General features: G+C 44.6%; 1 protein-coding gene across 2 annotated transcripts in view; it reads left to right on the forward strand.

Annotated features, from left to right (window-relative positions):
* Nucleotides 1–3176, forward strand: part of SPMIP7 (sperm microtubule inner protein 7) — a 64998-nt gene extending 61822 nt beyond the window's left edge. Inside the window, exon 9 of one of the 2 annotated variants that reach the window (XM_004045433.4) lies at nt 2966–3176. In XM_004045433.4, the coding sequence (XP_004045481.2) occupies nt 2966–3089 (124 nt within the window). In that variant the 3' untranslated portion in view covers nt 3090–3176. The remainder of the gene's footprint in view (nt 1–2965) is intronic. The other variant, XM_055347010.2, reaches the window with a different exon arrangement.
* The last annotated feature ends 16544 nt before the right edge of the window (nt 3177–19720 follow it).

Genomic DNA, 19720 nt, shown 5'->3' on the forward strand with positions numbered 1-19720 from the left:
GCCTGGCCCTTATGATCAGAAAATTGGGCCTTCCAGGCTCTTCACATCAAAAAGTATCACTCTGATTGTATCTAGCACTATAATTTATTTTTCTAAAATTTTCCAGTGAAAGTATGAGCCTTGATCTCTCTCTGATGAGTGTCATGAGAACATAGTGAGCTAACTTCCTCCTGACTGTTTCTGCTTGATCTGATGCATTTTTTCCTGTTATTTCTAAGAAGTCGTCTTCACACGGGCATCCCCTGGGAACTCCTGAATATTAGCCGCTACTGTACTCTCACTGCTTCTCTGCAATAGGTTCCTCACTTATTAAGAGCTAATGCCATTCCTGTGGTGGCTGTCTTCAAACCTCTCTGTGCCACATGAGCTTCCAGTCCCTTCCCCACGCCCCTCTCAGCTGGTCTTGCCTCCTGCTTGCTGGGGCACCCAAGGTGACCCCTTCATTTTCCCTGCTAGTGTCCCCTCCTCCTCTCCACATCCCAGGCTCTATTTCCATCACTGCTGTCTCCCTTTTCCCCCAGGAAGACACACTCTTACTTTTCTAAAATATTGATCATTATTTCTGAGCTCTGAGTCCTGTGGTCCCATCAGTCCTGCTTCCTCCCTTCTGCCCCGCAGTGCTGGCCTCTCCCAGCTAGCCAGTTGTTCATGAAGAACCCCAGCGGAGTCTCCCTGTGGCTTCCCTGTGAGCTGCCACCCTGTTCTCCCCTCTCGTTCCTTTCACTTCTAAACTTCTTGAAAAAGCAAACAGCTAATCTCCCGTGCCTCCTGCCTTCACTTCCTTCCTGCCCACTCTCTCCTGAACCTGAACCTCCTGGCTCTGGATTCTGACACCAGCAGTCAAGTGACATGCTCCTGCCTGCCAGGCTGTACACTGGAAGGGGGACAAGAGAGAGGCCATTGGATCCGCTTGATGCAGAGGCAAGGAACAGTGCATTTGGCTGGATCTCTGTAATCGAGAAAACTGCACTGGTGGTTTGGAGGTTTTAAATTGTTTGAGCCTCAAATGTTGATGCCAAGGGGTCCATGGCCATATACTCCCACACCATATTTGGAGCAAACTGCACAGGGACCCCACAGTGCCTCAGGATGAACATTGGGGTGGAATGCAAACTGAGAGGAAGGGACAGTTGAAAGAGATTTGAAGTGAGGAGATGGGATGTGTTAGAGGTGGAGAAGAAGGGATGTGACCTGTCTCCAAAGTCGTGAGCAAGGGCAACACAGGCGCAAGTGCTTTTTCTAGCTCCCATTTCCACCGCAGTCCAGTGTTTCTTGCCCACACCCTCCCACCAGAATGTAACCTTCACAGAAACTTGCCTTCCCACCTCTGCAGCCATTTCTCACAACATATAATATACATATGTGTATCTGTGTGTATTTATATAAAGCAAAATAAAATGTTAGTTCAAGGTGATCATAGCATAAAACAAAGCCATTTTAGATGTGGTCACTATATAGAGGGTTAATTTTAATTATTTTTAATTTTTTAATTTCCCATACCAGCATTGTAACTCGCTGCTAATACAAGCACTGCATTGTGTGTGTAATTCAAATAGCAACAAATTCACAGCAAAATTATTTCAGGCCACAGGCTTGTGGGGTTGCTCATAATAGCTGGCCCAACTCCTGTGATACTAGGACAGCCACCTCCAGGCAGAATAGGGAGTTTGGGAATGCCAGTAACCCGAGGGGATAAAACATCACTTGCAAAGCATTCCACATTTTCAAAGCTTTTTTTAAAAAAAAAATTATTTTAATTATCACACCAAACTTGATAGGGCAAATTTATTCCTACTGGGTGTACAAGCAAAGTAAAATGAAGCCCAGTCATGAGCCTCCTGTGGGAACAGTCAACTTAAATACACTGGCAGAGCCAGTAAAACCCTGTACACCCGGCCTTGCTCACCCTCCCCCAGCAGCCTCTGGGGTAGGCCCAGGCCCCTCCCGCCCATGTCTTTTCCTGGCCTCTGGCCTATGGCCCATGGGTGAGGCCCAGGACCCCCACCCATGTCTTCTCCCAGCCCCTAGGTGAGGCCCACGACCCTTCCACCCATGTCTTCTCCTAGCCTCTGGGTGAAGCCTGGGTCCCTCCCACCCCCCATGTCTTCTCCTGGCCTCTGGGTAACCCAGCCATGTCTTCTTCTGGCCTCTGGGTGAGGCCTGAGTCCCTCCCACCCCCCATGTCTTTTCCTGGCCTCTGGGTAACCCAGCCATGTCTTCTTCTGGCCTCTGGGTGAGGCCTGGGTCCCTGCCACCCATGTCTTCTCCCAACCTCTGAGTGTGGCCCAGGTCCCCCAACCCATGTCTTCTCCAGGTCTCTGGGTGACCCACCCATGTCTTCTCTTTGCCTCTGGGTGAGGCCCGGGCCCCTCCCACCCATGTCTTCTTCTGGCCTCTGAGTGACCCAGCCATGTCTTCTGCTGGCCTCTGGGTGAGGCCCAGGCCCACCCCACCCATGTCTCCTCTTGGCCGCTGGGTGAGGCCCGGGTTCCCCCTATCCATGTCACCCATGTCTTCTCCAGGCCTCTGGGTGACCCAGGTATGTCTTCTCCTACCCTCTGGGTGAGGTCTGCCTGTCCCATGTCTTGTCCTGGCTTCCCTGGGCCTTATCTGTCTGCCCCTCACTCCTCCTTGGAGGAGACTCCTCTTGATTCCCCCGGCCACCCCACCCAGAGAGCTCTCCCCAGCGTGCCCTGGGCCCTCCCCAGGCACGGTGCGGTGGGGTTCCTTGGGCGGCTTTCTGCAGATCACCCCCATCCCTAGCACCCACCATAATTCTCTGCGTAGCACAGAGGTGCAATCCCTGCAGCTGAGTGCTCCCCAGCACGAGTCATCCTCGCTCCCTGCCTGCAGTGCGCGCTCCCCTCCCCTTCCCGCACAGGGGTATCATTAGTTGGATGAGGTTGTGTATTTGTACATGTCTTTTATGTCTCATTTTCCTCCTTTTTTCCCCATCCTGCCTCAGGGTGTTCCAGAAAGAAATGGCAGTTGACCTCTTCCGTCACCAGGCTCCACTGTCTCGACTGGTCACAACTGTGAGACCCTACAACCCTTTCAACAAGAAGGACAAAGAAACCATAGACTACTAGAGGAGGCGGCCCTGCGCGGGCTGTCCAGGCCTCCGCCTGGGGAAGGCTTGTGCGGCGGTGGGAAATAAAGGCTGCTTCTCCGCGCTGCGCAGTGTGGTGGGTTCGGTGCTGTTCTCCGCGGGCCTGCACGTCCCTGCCCAGCCCCGCCTCTCTCCCCCTGCAGGCGGCGCTCAGCTGGACACTGGGCGCCGGCCAGCCGCGGCGCAGACTCCCAAGCCGCCGGCAGCAGGGTAGCAGGGCCTGTGTTGCAGAAGATTCCTCTTTAGGGTTGGAATATTGGGTCTACCTAGAGGTTTCACATTGGACCACTTCAGTGCAGGGATTCTAGAGCAGAGAGCAGACCATAGATTTTAGAATCTCAAAGGCAATCTAGTCAAAACTCCGTATGCTGTCAGTGGGAACACTGAGCTACTGAGAAAGTGCGTTCTTCTTTTCTAGCAGGGGACATCACACAAGGGGACAACATCTACCCTCTCTTGGCCTGCTCCAGTGTTTCCTTCGGAGAGAAGTGTTCCCCAGTCCCCATGAGGGTCCTGAAGTCTAAGTCAGGACCACTTTGGGTTAGAGTGTGGCCTGACCCGGCCTTGACCAAAGAGAGCACCAGCTCGCAGAATCTCTCAGGGGCGCATGTGGGCTGAGGGGGAGCCCTCTGGCCTTCGGAATATACACATAAAGTATATTTATATCGTATTTGCATGCAGATATACACATACACAGAGCCTATTGGAGTTTACAAAGTGCTTTTGTAAACCTTAGCTCATTTGATCCTGCAACCTTGTAATAAATTCTTATAGCAGGCATTTTACAAATATCTTGCAATTTATGAATTAAATAGACTAAGGCCAGGAGAAGTGACGTATTTAAGGTCACGCAACTAATAATTAGTAGAGTTATAACTAGAATCCAGGTTTTCTAAATTTAGATATTATACTTCTCCTACCCTTCCATTTTTTCAGCAAATTGGATTACCTTCAATGAATTATAAAAACAAAACAAATAGAAACTGAAAAAAAAAAAACCCTCCCTGTGTTTCTAGAGTTTTCTGAAGTGTCTCAGGGTTTTTAGCTGACTTCTAAGAAATTAAGATCAAGATAGTTATACCTCAGAACTCCAAGTAAATGTGTAAATGCTTTTGGGGGTAGTTTGTTCTTGATTTTCCCACAGAAAGGGGGAAGTCAGCTATCTTTGTGATGGAATCATGTATTGCCTCAATGGACAACAACACAAACTTCGATGGTGAGTGTTTTACCAGGATGAAAGAGGAAGGGCAACAGCCATCCATCCTGAGGGCGGACGTGCCTGCATGCAAAAGGAATGGTTCCCCCTGAACCCAATCTTGTAGTTTCATTATTTTTAGAAAGAGTAAATTGGAAAAAAAAATAGACCCAAATAAAAATCTTCAACTCTGGAATGTTCTCAGCAAAACACAAATGGGGCAGTATTAGCCTCCTTCAGGAAGCAGGTTAACGTAGGTACCTGAGATTACATTTTGCAGTAAACATCCCTGGCAGGCCACTTTGTCAGGGAGTGGTGGTGCTCAAAATCTGAGGCACCTCTTCAACATTCTGGGCCTGGATAGGGCTTCAGTAATACTGGATCTTAGCATTTTCCAGGCTAAGATAATTTTTCCATTCTCTACAGTGCAGATACCTAGACACCTGTCAGAGCACTTGAACACCCCAATGCTGCTTCTAGAGGGATGTTGGCTTTGTCTGTAGCATCCCTGGGCCTCATTCAGAAAAAGAGAGATGGTGACTCTTCATTTGCTTGTTCAGACTTCTCACTTGTGAAGATAAAATGCAAATCCTGCTCACCACAGACCTAGAATCCAAGGTCAGTCACAACAAGGAAGAACATAGAATTACCCGTGTTCCTGACCCTGACCTGTGGGGTGGGTGTAAGTTGTAGTATTTGGGCTTCTGTGGTCAACATTACAACTAAAAGTCACAAAAGCCATGGAAAATAGTCTCAGGGATACACATCTGCTTTTCAGATTCTGAATTCTGGTCCTGCATGATTTCTTTCACCAGGAGCCAGCAGAGCTGTGCTTCCTCGGACTAACAACTTGCCCCTCACTCCCTACCCTCCAGGCACCATCTCCTCTATAAAGTCACCCTCTCAGCTTTTATTTATCCCCAGAGATGACACAAATACAGAGAACTGTGGCATTTTTATAGCATTTAGGTGAAAGATGTTATAAATTATACAGTTCACCTAAGAGAGAAAATACATGCTAAACCAGGCAGTGCCTCACACCTGTAATCCCAGCATTTGGGGAGGCCAAAGCGGGAGGATTGCTTCAGCCCAGAGTTCAAGATCAGACTGGGCAACACAGTGAGACCTCTTCTCTACAAAAAAAAAAAAAAAAATCAAAAAATGAAGTAGGAGGATCGCTTGAGCTCTGGAGTTTGAGGCTGCAATGAGCCATGATTGCACCATTGCACTCTTACCTGGGTGACAGAGTGAGACCCTGCCTCAAAAAAAAAAAGAAAGAAAGAAAATGAAAGAAGAAAATCCATGTGAATAATCTTATTCTGGCAAATAAGGATGTTAGAATGCAGCATATTAAAATATTACAAAAGTACATTATGAAAAAATATGGCACTCAACACAGAGCAGAATGGAAACTAGAATCAAACAGAGGAAAGCATTTTGAACTCCTGAGTGCAGGATAGGTTTTTTTCAATAGATGGTATTGGGACAACTATTTGAAACAAAAAAGAAATGTAGATCCACTAAATGAATTGTTCCTGGAATACAGACTTAAATAGATAAGTTACAGATTACTCGGAAATTCAGGGGAATTGGTTTGTAAGGTGGAGGGTGTGAAAAAAATTTCGGAAAAGGACACTGAAGGAGATAAAAAGCTACTTTCAGTATAAAAAATACAACCAAAATTTTAACATAAAACTGCCAGGAAAATATGTCAAAGGATTCATATTCTCATTGTAAAAGCAGCCTATGATTTAAAAATGATTATACTAATAAAAACAAGTCAAAGGATGTTAACAAAAAATAAGAAATATGAATGGCCAATACAATTTTTATACCTCAGTAGTAGTAGAGAAATGACAGTAGTATTTCACTTTTCACCCACAAACTGGTGCTTATGAGCAGAAATAGATGTCTGTATACCATCGGTAGTTTACATGGTTAACACCTTCCTAGGGGATATTTGGCAAAATGTTTTAAGAGTTTTCACAAGTGGCATACGTTTCAACTTGGTCATTTCGCTTTTAGGATTTTGTCAAAGCAAATAATCATGCAGTAAGCAAATATATTTGCATAAAGAATTAAAGGTGCAGCATTTTATTTAACTGAGAGAAAATGAAAACAACTTACTGTCCTGTAGGGTAAACACAACTGATAGCAATAACTTAAGCATACTCTTAGAATGACCCTTATGGCAGATGCACCTGATGTGTGTTCTGAGCTACGGCATCTGGGAGTGGCTAACACAGAGATTGGTTTCTTATCTATGATAAACATCTGAGCCCCTGTCCCATCCTGTGGAACATGGCCGAACAAGAGATTGAGGCCCTGAGTTTTGGGTTCATGAAGGTTGGCAGGTGGAGTTCACTAGGAGGAGGATGTTAAGTGAAAATGCTATATAAACTGCATGCTGTTTGCAAGCAGTTGCAGTTTTCCTGCCCAGCCTGCTGCCACTGGGTTATGTGGTTATGTTGTCCAGGCTACCACCACCATTTCTGTAATTAAGGCAGTCCTATTATCCAGCCTGCCTGCATTGGACTCTCTCCCCTGTATGTATGCTCCTAATAAAATCCCATGCTTCATTTGCTGTCTCTGGATCTCTTCTTCGGCCTCTAGAACCTAGTGTCTTCCCTACTGAGATGCAAAGTTCGATACAACATGCCCATCGAAAGAAAATGTGATAGGCCGGGCACGGTGGCTCACACCTGTAATCCCAGCACTTTGGGAGGCCAAGGCAGGCAGATCACCTGAGGTCAGGAGTTCGAGGCCAGCCTGGCCAACATGGGGAAACTCCATCTCTGCTAAAAATACAAAAGTTAGCCAGGAATGGTGGTGGGCACCTGTAATCCCAGCTACTCAGGAGGCTGAGGCAGGAGAATCACGTGAATCCAGGAGGCGGAGGTTGCAGTGAGCCAAGATTGGGCCACTGTACTCCAGCCTGGGCAACGAGAGTGAAACTCCATTTCAAGAAAAAAAAAGAGAGAGAGAGAGAAAATGTGATAAATTGTTGTACATTAATGTACTGAAATATATGCATTAAAAAGATAATAGAGCTTCGTATTGATTATCATGAAAAGATATATATGCAATATTGTTAAATGCAAAAGCAGGTATTACAACAGCATGTATTTAATTATTTAAACTTTAAATATATGTATACATAGAAGAATGTAGAGAAAAGGTAAATAGTTACTAGTTCTGAGATTACAGGTGATTACCCTTTTATACTGTTACTACAGTAGGTATGTGTTCTTAAAAACTGGAAAACTTAAGAAGTTATAAAAAAGTCAATGCCCTTTCTCTTCAAAGGTCCTTACATAAGAAACTATCCAAAACATTCCTTTTAATAATTTAGAACCAGAAAAATGATTGTCCCTCCTGAAAAAACCTGGTTTTAGAGTATGACAATCATATAAGTCACCCACCTCAATCTCTTATAAAATCTGCTGGTTTATAACATATACAGGAGTGAAATTACATAAGGTAAAGTGCTTCCACTTCCCCCTGCCTGCCAGGGAGCTCAAAGCTGAAGTGAATAAACATATTAACTGATAGCTTAAACACTTGAGCCAGGGTTCCACATTTAAAACTGACATTTGAATAAGCCACTAATGGAGTCATCCTGACCCAGGTTCAAGTTTGACAACCACTGATGACTCTGAGGGCTGTGTGCCTGCTTCCTCCTGCATTAGCTACATTTTAATAAAATTTGTATCTTCTCTATTTCCTCAAGGATCTAAGGTATCTCCTAATACTGAAAGGACTTAAAGTGGACACAGAAAAATCTAAAACCTACGTGGCTTCACGTTTAATTTGTTTCCCATGAGTGTTTCATGCACAAAATGGAGCGTTGGTTTTAGGAAAAAAAAATTAGCCCCTGTCCTAATAATTGTCCAAATTGCCCTTGTGGTCAGAGAAGGCAATTATCCAATAGTAGGAATAACTTACCAACCCAGAATTATTTTCTAATAAGTGAAAATATTCCAAATTTAATCTATTTGCTCCCTTTAGCACAGTACACACTCTGGGCTGGGTGACACGGTTTTCAGTGTTTTTTTGTTTTGTTTTGTTTTGTTTTGTTTTTTGTTTCTTTTACTTTGTGTTGTAATACACCCTTATGCATCCTATCCAAATGGTATTCAGAAACAATACTGTGGTTTTATTTGACGCCATTGTATTTTTTTCATTATGGTTGGTTTAAATATAATACTCACAATTACTGTTGTCAAAGCAATTCCCATTTCACCCTCTACAAATGTAGGTTCCTCATGGAGTGGTGAAATTGACATTGAAGAGCTGTTTCAGCCCTGTTCATCTTACCTGCTAATTACAGGTGCACAGGAAGAGCGCTGGTTTCCTCTGTGCCGGCCCAGACTAGGCTGGTTACCCAGACTGGGTTTCCAGGGCAAATCCCATTGGTTCTAGTTTGTAAACTGTAAATGGAAACAGATTTACTTCCTTACATGCACATTTTGGAAATAAAGCCCTAAAAAGTGTTCAGTGTTAATCTACGTTTCCAGTGCTGGTAGATTGTTTTTATTGTGTCTTCCGTGGGCAGAGCCACAAGATAAAAGATAAAGTGAGACAGCAATGGGCCGGTGAGGACAGGCAGGAAGAGGTGTCTGGGCAGAGGAGGGGTGGGGAAGAGGCGCTGAGGGTGCGGTGCCCTGAAGTTGTAGGGTGCACATTGTGGAAGATTGGGGTATCTTCACTGGAAGGCCAGTGTCACAGGATTGAGGCTGTCTGCTCTGGAGGGACCCATGGGCAGGGCCCAGACATAGCCCTGGGATGGCAACCCCACAGTGCTAAGCACAGTTCCAATGCAGGATTGCTGAGCTCAGGGCAGGGCTGCGGGCTGAGTGGGAACCGTGCTGGGCAAAGCAGAAATCAAGGATAACTGATGTCTGATAGCTGAGGGTAGGGGGTGGTATCAGAACACTGACTGTTGTCTAATTCCTGCTAGAAAGAATGACTTCCAATCACAAATTAGTATATTGAGTAAATATTCCCCAACATTTAATGGCTTAGTACTATGCTTTCATACTCAGTTATCTAAGAAGACATACAACCAAAGTCTTCCCTGAGAAGTTTACTAAAAAGTCAGTGTTTCAAGGTAGATGCCCTATGGGTCCTTTCCTGGGATGACTCTAAGATCATGTGAGCAATTGTAGACTCCTAGTCCACAATCTAAAGCTTGCCTAAATAGACTACAAGGATAACAGTCATGTCAAACACTGCTGGGAGAACCTGGACTGGTTTCTAAGGAAAGTCTTGGCCTTCTGGTTGCTTCCTTGGCATGCATCATGGTGGAGTGGCCTCTGTTAAGGCACAGGCCTTGCTAAGAAGCTCAGTGTTCAAAGCGTGAGGTCCAGCTTATGCTGAACTGAGCTCAACAATGTGGATAGCGGTGGGAGAAACCACTGCAACTCTACCTTCCTCAGCCATTGGGACCCCTCCCGGGAAGCAGCCTCATGGCTGCAAAATCAAATCCAGGTTTGTTGTTGTTGTTGTTGTTGTTTTTGAGACAGAGTCTCACTCTTGTCGCCCAGGCTGGAGTGCAGTGGCATGACCTCAGGTTACTGCAACCTCCGCCTCCTGGGTTCAAGCAATTCTGCCTCAGCCTCCTGAGTAGTTGGAATTACAGGTGCGTACCACCACACCCTGCTAATTTTTTTTGTATTTTTAGTAAAGACGGGGTTTCACCTTATTGGACAGGCTGGCCTCGAACTCCTGACCTCGTGATCTGCCTGCCTCGGCCTCCCAAAGTGCTGGGATTACAGGTGTGAGCCACCGTGCCCAGCCTAAATCCAGGTTTTATTGGCAAGTTTGGCCCTGCCACACTTGGGCCAACGTTTATGGAAACAGAGGAGCATTCAGCAGGAAGACAGAAGATGCTGTGTGCTCGCTGCTGATCTATGTTGAGGCAGCCACCCTCCATGCTGAGCAGACAGCTTCTCTTATCTTTCATTTTGTCATCCGAATACTAAATGTGTAATCCTTTTAATATGCAAGCAGATTATGTAAGATATAATATGGAATTTAAAGGGGTGTAAAGTGCTACAGCATATCAAAAGATGTATCTGAATCCACGTCTACAAAAATTGGAATATGGATATATTCATATATTCATGTTATATATCAATATATTCATATTCCAATATTTTGTGTATCGATCCGTCTTTGAATATCTTGGAATATGGATAGATATAGACATATCATTTTATCTGAACTTAGAAGTCCGCTTGACTTCATTTTTTCTTTGGGAAAAAACTTATCTTTCCTAATTTGCTCATTAAACTAGGGTCAGAAATATTCATTTTAGGTTATTGGTTTTCTTGGTTTTGCTATTTAAAAGAGTATTTCTCAACTGCCATCTGGGAAAGGTCACAGAAATATTAATATACTTCTAAAACTAGAAGACCGAAAGCCTCAGCTTTCAATATAAGTTAAAGTGGGGTGATGCAAATTGCAGAAAATCAGTGGCCTGTATCTCTTCAAGAATTATTTAATAATGAATTTACCAGTAGCAAAATAAAAGGACCTCTCCTGAGTAAGCTTTAAACACAACTGAAATACACACAGGGGAGGAAGAGCCACTGGGCTTTCTGAGACTCCGGGGATGACAAGGGAAAGGGCCATGTGGTGTTCAGACACCTGGGAGGGCCAGGCAGGGCCCTGAAATGACGGGAACCTCAGCCAAGGAGCTGAGGAAGCAGGTAGGGAAGGAGGGAGAGCCAGAAAAGGGGATGCACAGCAGAGACTGGGCCAAGGCATGCTCCCCTTACAGCAGCTGCCAGGCCCAGCAGGCCAGCACCTTCCTCTCATGTTCGCGAGGAGCTGTCTTGAGTAAATGCCCCACATGAGCACACGTGGATTCCTTTGATCTACACACGGGGGACTTCACAACCTCCCAAGGATGAGTGGTCGCTGCTCTTTTGGGGCTACTGTGAGCATTTGTGCAGTGAAGTCAGTTCTTGGCTCTGAAAACCAGTGGAACCAAGCAAAGATTCTCCCCAGATGGAGTACAGGCTCTGTGAAGGCTCCTGGGCTGCCCGTGGGTGGATGGCCCAGCCTTTCACTCAGCTTGACAGCCAGATCCTCATGCTGGATGCCAGGCTATGCCTGGGGAGGGCTCCTGGAGCTCAGGCGTGAACTCCATGGTGCTGCAGAGGTGACAGCATGGGATATTTCTCCAAACCACCGGGACCTTTACAAAACCTTTACCCTCTTCTGCTTAAAAGGTTAGCTTAGCTAAGGCAGGGCAGTGACGTTGTTTTGGTTGTGGTTTGATTCTAGTTCCTTTCAATTCTTCATCGTTTGTCCTTCAAGGTTCCTGGAGTCTGGGGCTCCTGACAGCAAGCCCCAGCCCTCTTCACAGTGACAGCACCCCTTCCTTTCTGGCACACCCTGCAGAGAGGCCACCCTTTTCCCCGGAGGCACGTCTTGTGAGTGAATTGCTCCTGTTCACTTCCTGCCTGAGGGGCAGCAATGAAGGGGGCAGGGAGAGGCAGGAGGAGGGATGTTTAGCAGGGGTGAGGAGAGGAGCAGCCGTTCTGGGCATGCGGAAATTCCAACTGTGCTGAGACTGACGCTCACGTACCCCTGCCTCTGGCTGTGGGACAAGAGTATTTGCCTTCTTGGTAGAAATTTTCCCTAATACTTAGTTTTTATTTCCCTAAGTTTCTAACTTTCTACAACTTCAAAGTTCACATGGAAATACCATTAAAGCCATAACCTATTCCCTTGGACAGTGGCTGTGTGCTGCACTAGGCCCTACCCGGGAAGCCATGCACCTGGCCTATGTCAGAGTTGCTGCTCCGGGAGAGGTTAGGACACAGGATCCAGCACTCACACTGATTTGTGGCATGGAATTTATGTCCTCAAAGCCTCCCATTTCTCACTGGGAAGATGTAGGTTGTTGTGGATGTTGAAGAAGAGAATATGCAGAAGTACCTGGCACATTAGACGCAATCAATACATATTACCAATCATGAATATTAAAAATCATTATCCTCTGAAACACGCCTTGGCACCACTTCTTGGCCTGCAGGTACAGTCCATGTAACAAGTAGCCCTTCCCCACCCTGCCCAGCCCCAGGAGCCATCACGATGAACCATGTCCTCTTTTTTTTATTATTATTTTTTGAGACGGAGTCTCTCTCTGTCACCCAGGCTGGAGTGCAATGGTGCGATCTCAGTTCACTGCAATGTCTGCCTCCCTGGTTCAAGTGATTCTCCTGCCTCAGCCTCCTGAGTAGCTGGGATTACAGGCACACACCACCACGCCCGGCTAAGTTTTGTATTTTTAGTAGAGATGGGGTTTCACCATCTTGGTCAGGCTGGTCTCGAACTCCTGACCTCATGATCCCCCCTCCTCAGCCTCCCAAAATGCTGGGATTATGGACATGAGCCACTGTGCCCAGCTAACCATGTCCTTTTACTCCAGCCAGCCTGGGCCTCTGGCAATGCTGAGGAGCCAGGGATACCGGGACTCACATGGGCACCAGCACTGGAGGCTGAGAGCCAGCCTAGAATCCAGAGCTCTCAGATAAACCCCCACATTTACGTTACTTCCGATATCGCCTTACTTAGGTTTTGTCTGTAATATGTTATAGCAGTGATCTCATTGTCATGAAAGGACCCTTTTATGTATTATTTTCCCTGTTCCTTCAAGTCTGGTTTTACTCCTCTTGTTGAAAGTCATGTTTTATTCCTCTTGGTGTGAATGAGGGTAATGTATGTAGCCAGGTACTATTAGGTATTTGCAAATATCTGCAACAAGGATGGATGGATAGATCGATGGATGGATGGATGGTTAGTCACCTAGAACTCCAAGCAGTCCTCTTAGCAGAAGATATTTAAACCTAAAATTCACAAGGTGGAAAGTCAGAAATTTCCAATACTTTTTCTTCTGTGTTTGTACTCCCAATTACTACCTTTTTGTTCCCTGTGTTTTCTCCTTCAGATCATTTTCTTTCACCTATTGCTCTGGTCAGTATCCCTCCTCTTGTCTGCTGCTTCCCTCTGCTCCCCAACCTCATTGCTTACAATGTGGGTCTGCTGGTAATAGTTATTCCAACTACACTACAAGGTAGGTATTATTTCTTACATGTTACAGATGAGGAAACTAGAATTCAGACAGCATGTCCAAGGTTACACACTAGCTCATGGTGGGTTGAGGCATCTAGCAGAGATCTGCCTCCAACCAGTGTCAGACCACTGATATTCTGATTGCAAATGACTATGAACTATATTTACTCAAGTACCGCTCATTCTAAATATTACTAAAAGAGAGAAACTATTTCTGTGAAAATACTGCTAATTCCAGTTTTTGGGCCCCATGTCAGATGGAAGTGCAAATGTTTTTCAAAAGAACATCTTATTCTCTGTGCACATTCCCCTTCAGAATAAATGAACAGTTCTGGGGCTGCTTATCTAGAAATTCAATACATCAGCCTGGAATATAAGGAGCCACCATCTTTCTTTCTTTTTTCAAAAACAAGCTCTCACGTGTGTCTTGTAAAGTCCAAGGCATACAGACTCCCCAGGATGTGCCTCCTAAAGTGCGAGGCATATGAACCCCAGGATGTGTCTCCAAAAGTCTAAGACACACAGGAGAGCTTGATTTAAAAAAAGAAAAATAAATAAATAAATAAATAGGGAGGGAGGGAGAGAGAGGAGAGAGAGAGAAAGAAAAGAAAAACTGGGAGGCCGAGGCAGGTGGATCACCTGAGGTCAGGAGTTCCAGGCCAGCTTGGACAACATGGTGAAACCCAATCTCTACTAAAAATACAAAAATTAGCTGAGCATGGTGGCACATGCCTGTAATCCCAGCTACTTGGGAGGCTGAGGCAGGAGAATCACTTAAACCTGGGAGGTGGAGGTTGCGGTGAGCCGAGATCGCACCACTGCACTCCAGCCTGGGTGCCAGAGCAAGACTCTGTCTCAAAAAAAAAAAAAAAAAAAAAAAGGGAAGGAAGGAAGAAAGGGAAAGGAGAGAAGGAGGGAGGGAAGGAGGAAGGGAGGGATGGAAGGAGGGAGGGAGGGAGGGAAGGAGGGAGGAAGGAAGGTTACTTCCCCAGGGGCATGTGATGTTTTCTTGTTGCAGAGATAAATCCCATAGGCGAGGCAAGGTCCAAGGAGAAGAAGGTATTACCTAAGAAACTCCAAGAGAAGAATGGAGGCTCCTGCTTCACGGGAGAACAGGCCACTTCCTGGGGTCAGTGACTTCAGCAAAGCCCTGAAGAATATCAGGAGTTCTATGAGGGGAAGGAGTAAGGAGAACATTCCTGGCTCCACTTGAGAGACTGGAACTGATGACTCCCTCCATCATGTGGGAAGATCTCAAACATTTTGATTTTAGGAATTCTTAACACCATTTAAACTTATTAAGGTTCCCAAAGACTTTTGATCATATGGGTTAAATTATTGATATTTACTGTATTATAAATTAAAATTGAGAAATTTCAGAATCTGGATCAATTCATTTTGAAACCATAATAATAATAACATAATTTTATGTTAACACAAATAATTACTTTTTAAATAAAATAACTATATTTCCCTAAACAAAAAAAATTAAGAAGAGTGTCATTGTATATTTTTGCAAATCTTTTTAATGTCTGACTTAACAGAAGAGACCCAGATTCTCATGCCTGCTTCTGCATTCCAAATCTGTGGCAATAGGTGTTTTGGGTTGAAGAATATGAAGAAAGTTAAGCTTCACACAAATAACTAGTAAGGAGAGGAGTATTTTAATATTTTTTTGGATATTACAGATACTATTCCTTGATTCTATACCAAAAATTGACAAGAGGTAGTTTTTGCAAAATTGTTTGCCGTGTGCTATTGGAAACTGTTCTGGTGAAAATTGATTGGCCCATTGCTTTGTGGTGGTTTTGTGATGCATCATCTTGGCCAGGTTGAACTCCATTCCCCAGAAGTTCCATTCTAGCATGTTTTTGGTAAGAGTGGGCTATAAGGGAGATTTTCTCAGGAAGGGAGTTAGAAGGTGGGAGAGAAGCAATGGCCATTTTGTATCTTGCACACATTTTCCCCAGCTGTTTGTCAAATGCTGGGAACAGAGGCCCCCCTTCAGGAGCCTCCTCAGTTTCTCTGCCTCCTGGGCCAGGTGTGCGTTGCTCCCTGAGGAAGGACCCCAGTTTTCACCACACGCCCTTGTCAATAAGATCAGTGGCAACAAGAGCAGACACAGGCTTCCGTCTGTCCAGCTCAGCACTGTGGTTCCAGGCTGCTGGTGATCTTCCTGCCTGACAGCCTGCCAGTGGGCTTCCAGCTCCAGCCTCAGAATCAGGTCAGCCTTGTATAGGCTGCTAAGCCAGCCCACTCTGTACTAAGATCATTTAAAAAATTACCTATGTGTGTGTATACACATATACATACATACACATACACATATAACATAGGTACCTTACTGGTTCTGCTTCTCTAGTCAAACACTTCAACCAAATACACACTTCCAATGGACTTTTTTCCTATCTGTGATTTGACCTCACAGATATCTGAAAGGTACAGGGTATCCCAAGTTTTCTCAAATAACTCTTTGAGAACTGCAGGTACAGGGAAAATAGGAGGCAGGCTAGGGCCAGATCTTAAAGGATCCTTGAATGCCAATATGCGAACTTTGGACTCTTCCCTGTAAATAACAATCAAGTAAAGATTTATAAAGATTTCTGAGTGTTTTAAGATGAGTTTGAATCAACTACAGGAAGTTTTGAATAGGAGAGAAACGAAACACAGGAAAATAACATTCATGTGCAACTTGCCCTACTAAGGTGTGTTCAGTTGCTTCTATCTGCTGGTGATCCACAAATAAATCTTGATACCCCATCCAGGGATCCAGACCTGTAGTCAGGAACCCTGCATATAGATATTAAAAAATATATCTACTAATTTTTTAAATCTTCTTTTCTCCATTCCTAACTCTCATTTTCCTCTAATTTAGACCGTCAATGTTTTATGCCTGATATTTTGTAATAGCCTTTCAGTGGGGTCTCTCTCTCTCTCTCTCTCTCCTTCTCCTCCTTTTTCTCTTCCTCTTCTCCTCCTCTCCTCCTCCTCCTCCTTCTTCCTCTTCTCCTCCTCTCCTCCTCCTCCTCCTTCTTCCTCTTCTTCTTCTTCTTCTTTTTCTTCTTCTTTTCTCTCTCACTCTCTCTCTCTCTCTCTCCCCCTCCCTTTCTCCCTCTTTCTCTTATTCTGGGGAACATGGATTCTCATTCAAATCCGTCTTCCTCAGTGTTGGTATATAATGGGTCTAAAATATGAATTTGTTTATTTAATTCTGTGCTTAAAAATATACTTGAATGGCTCCCATTTCCTTTACAACAAATCTCTAGCCCATTCAGGACACAGCGGTCTCTCAGAACATGGTCACATGGTCTCCATCTCCTCTCTTTCCAGGCTACCTTCTGCCGGCCACCATCCCATCCCATCCCATTGCTGCCATGGCAGCTGCCAGGAATTGTGTCACACCTCTTTATAGGTTCTCTCGCCTTTGCCTAGAATGTCTGCCTTTCCCCACCAACTTTCTCACCCTAAACTTAAAGACCCCATGGTAATATCCTATGCTTTGTGAAGTCCTCCTAACCCACTGGGGGGATTAATGACTCCTTCCTTATCATTTTCATTGCAACTTAGGCACATATCTATCTATTAATGGATTTTTTTTCATATTTTATCTGTATGCCCTGTTGGTCCTGAACAGCTGGAAACTATGGCCTCTAGAGGTAGAAAAAACGCCTGGCATATATTCAGAAACTCAACTGAAGTTGGAAGAAGGAAATTGAAGTTCACATATATGAGACAAAGAAAGTTGTATCTATTTACACCTCTACGATCTTGTTTCATATGATTCTTAAAATGCTGAGGATGAATTGAAAAAATTCCAAACTCACTGACTTAAATCTTTCACTACTTTAGGAAACATTTACTAAATGCCTCTTATGTCTCAGGAAAACATGCACTACATTCTAGCTACAAATAGAAGTGAGTCGTTGGCACACAGCATGGCTAAAAAGAATTCTACACTATGGTCACTTGTGCAGACACCTGGAGAAGATTTTGTATGGAATGAGCACCGTTGTGTGCTGATTTATGGGAGAAGCTTGCGTGTTGATAGGGATGCTTGCCAGGAGACAGTCACAGTGGGGGTGTTGTGAAACCCCTCAGGCAGTGGGCTGCAGCTGAGGCATAGTGGAGAATAAAATAAAGGAAGTTTCCTTTCTGAATCTAACAGAGCTGGCCAGGTAGGAGGAAGCTGTTCAGTATACAAAGCCTTTGCCCTCTGATGCTGTCCACGGATGGCAAAATCCCATGTTATTCCAGCTCTATCCTTCGAGAATTTCCACTGTCACTGAGGGCCCCTTACTCGCATCCGTGTCTTTGTTCAGGAAGGAGAATGCACCGTGGAGCCTTCTCAAATTTTTTCAATATGAAGCTGGTTTTTTGCTATTTTAATTCAAAAAAAGTGTTTTCATCTGTTTATTAACTAAAAGCCTGCTCCCTTGATTTTACATAAAATAAGCGTGAGGTCTCCTCTTAACATCCTAGATGGCTCCCGAGTTCATTTTGAAGCACAGTTTGTGCTTTCCTGCTATTAACTTTCCTATAGAATAATTAAATACTTTGTATGGACTGCCACCATGTCAAAACATTGTTTAGCCAATTAAATAATTAAAACTTAGTCTATAATTACTTAGGCAAAAGCACCTGATATGATAGCATGCATTTTATAACAGTCTGAGAAATCACTAAATCCTGTCAACTGGCCTATAAGGAATTACAGGAGTAGAAATTATGTAGCAAAGATGGCCCAGGACAGCGAGTTCTGCCTTCAGCCAGCTCCAGCAAGTCACATGGTATCTCTGGGCCTCAGGTGACCCCTCTGTGAATTGAAGTTGTCGCTTTCTAAATTCTCTTTCATCCCCATCTTTAGGATATTGTGACTAACAAGAATATCCCTGACTAAATTTGCCAACCCTGAAGCACCTATAAGGATTGTGTAGATTACTTCAGGTGCTTGTTGAAATTACAGGTGTCTTGGTCTTTTTAGATTGCTACAACAAAATTCTCTTCGCCAAGTGTAGTGGCTCTTGCCTTTAATCCCAGCACTTTGGGAGACAGAGGCAGGCAGATGGCTTGAGCCCAGGAGTTTGAGACCAGCCTGGGCAACAATAACAAAACCCCATCTCTACAAACAAAACAAAACAAAAATTAGCTGGGCATGGTGGCGCATGCCTGTGGTTCCAGCTACTTGGGAGGCTGAGGTTGAAGGATCGCTTGAGCCTAGGAGGTCAAGGTTGCAGTGAGCCATAATCGCACCACTGTACTCCAGCCTGGGTGACAGAGCAAGACCCTGTCTCAAAAACAAAACAAAACAAAAAAAAAGAACAACAAAAATACCTTAAGCTGAGTGGTTCATAAACACAAAAATTTGTTTCTCAAAGTTCTGGAGGCTGGGAAGTCCAATGTCAAGGTGCCCATAGATTTAGCGATCCAGCTTTGCCTTCCCAGGGCAGAAGGGGTGAGAAAGTTCTCTGGGGTCTATTTTATAAGGGCACTGATCCCATTGACAAGGGCTTGGCCCTCATGACCTTATCACTCCCAAAGACCTCATCTCTTTTTTATGTCCTCACCTTGAGTGTTAGGATTTCAATATATGAATTTGGGAGGGATATAAGCCTCCAATTTATGGCAATAGATAAATGTCATGATGACTTTGATGTATATGTCATCTTTCTGGTTATTCATTTCAGAGCCACAGAGGAGGAACTCATATGCAAAGCCCTGAGTACAAAGCTGGACCATGAAGTTCCACTCACCTTGGACTTCAATTCACACATTCTTAGGATGTAGGTCACAACCTTAAGGATCGTAGATGCTTAAGCCCCATCCAATAACACCACTGAGAGGTTAGGGATTTGGGTGGCTTGGAGAACACAAGGGCATTCAGCCAGCTTTAGCCTGTGCTATACCCAAGTTATTCTCAAGAATCAATGGCCCAGACCTGGAGCCCAGGGAGGCCAAGGGAGTCCAGCCAGAGTCTGCTTATCTGGTAGATTTCACTGTACCCAGTGACTCCAGGTCTACCTTCCCATGGTGCAGGGACCAGATCTCTCATCTCTGGTGCTTCCTTCACCATTTTGCTCAGGAACATAGGGCTTTCATGCAAATGGGCCTCCTAGAAACTTGCTCACAGATAACACAGGGTTTATTAAAGGTATTAAACAAACACTTCACCTGTTCTAATGTGTTTCTTCTTTCCAGCTCTTGACTCTCAGCACTATTCCTGTCTATGGTCCCACTCCTGCACCTTAGGCTGTCCATTTGCATTAATTCTCTTTAGTTTCAAAGACTTTCATGTGAATTTATTGGGTCTGGTCACTCATTTCACACCTCCT

Source organism: Gorilla gorilla, chromosome 6, assembly GCF_029281585.2.
Source record: "Gorilla gorilla gorilla isolate KB3781 chromosome 6, NHGRI_mGorGor1-v2.1_pri, whole genome shotgun sequence".
Taxonomy (NCBI): domain Eukaryota; kingdom Metazoa; phylum Chordata; class Mammalia; order Primates; family Hominidae; genus Gorilla; species Gorilla gorilla.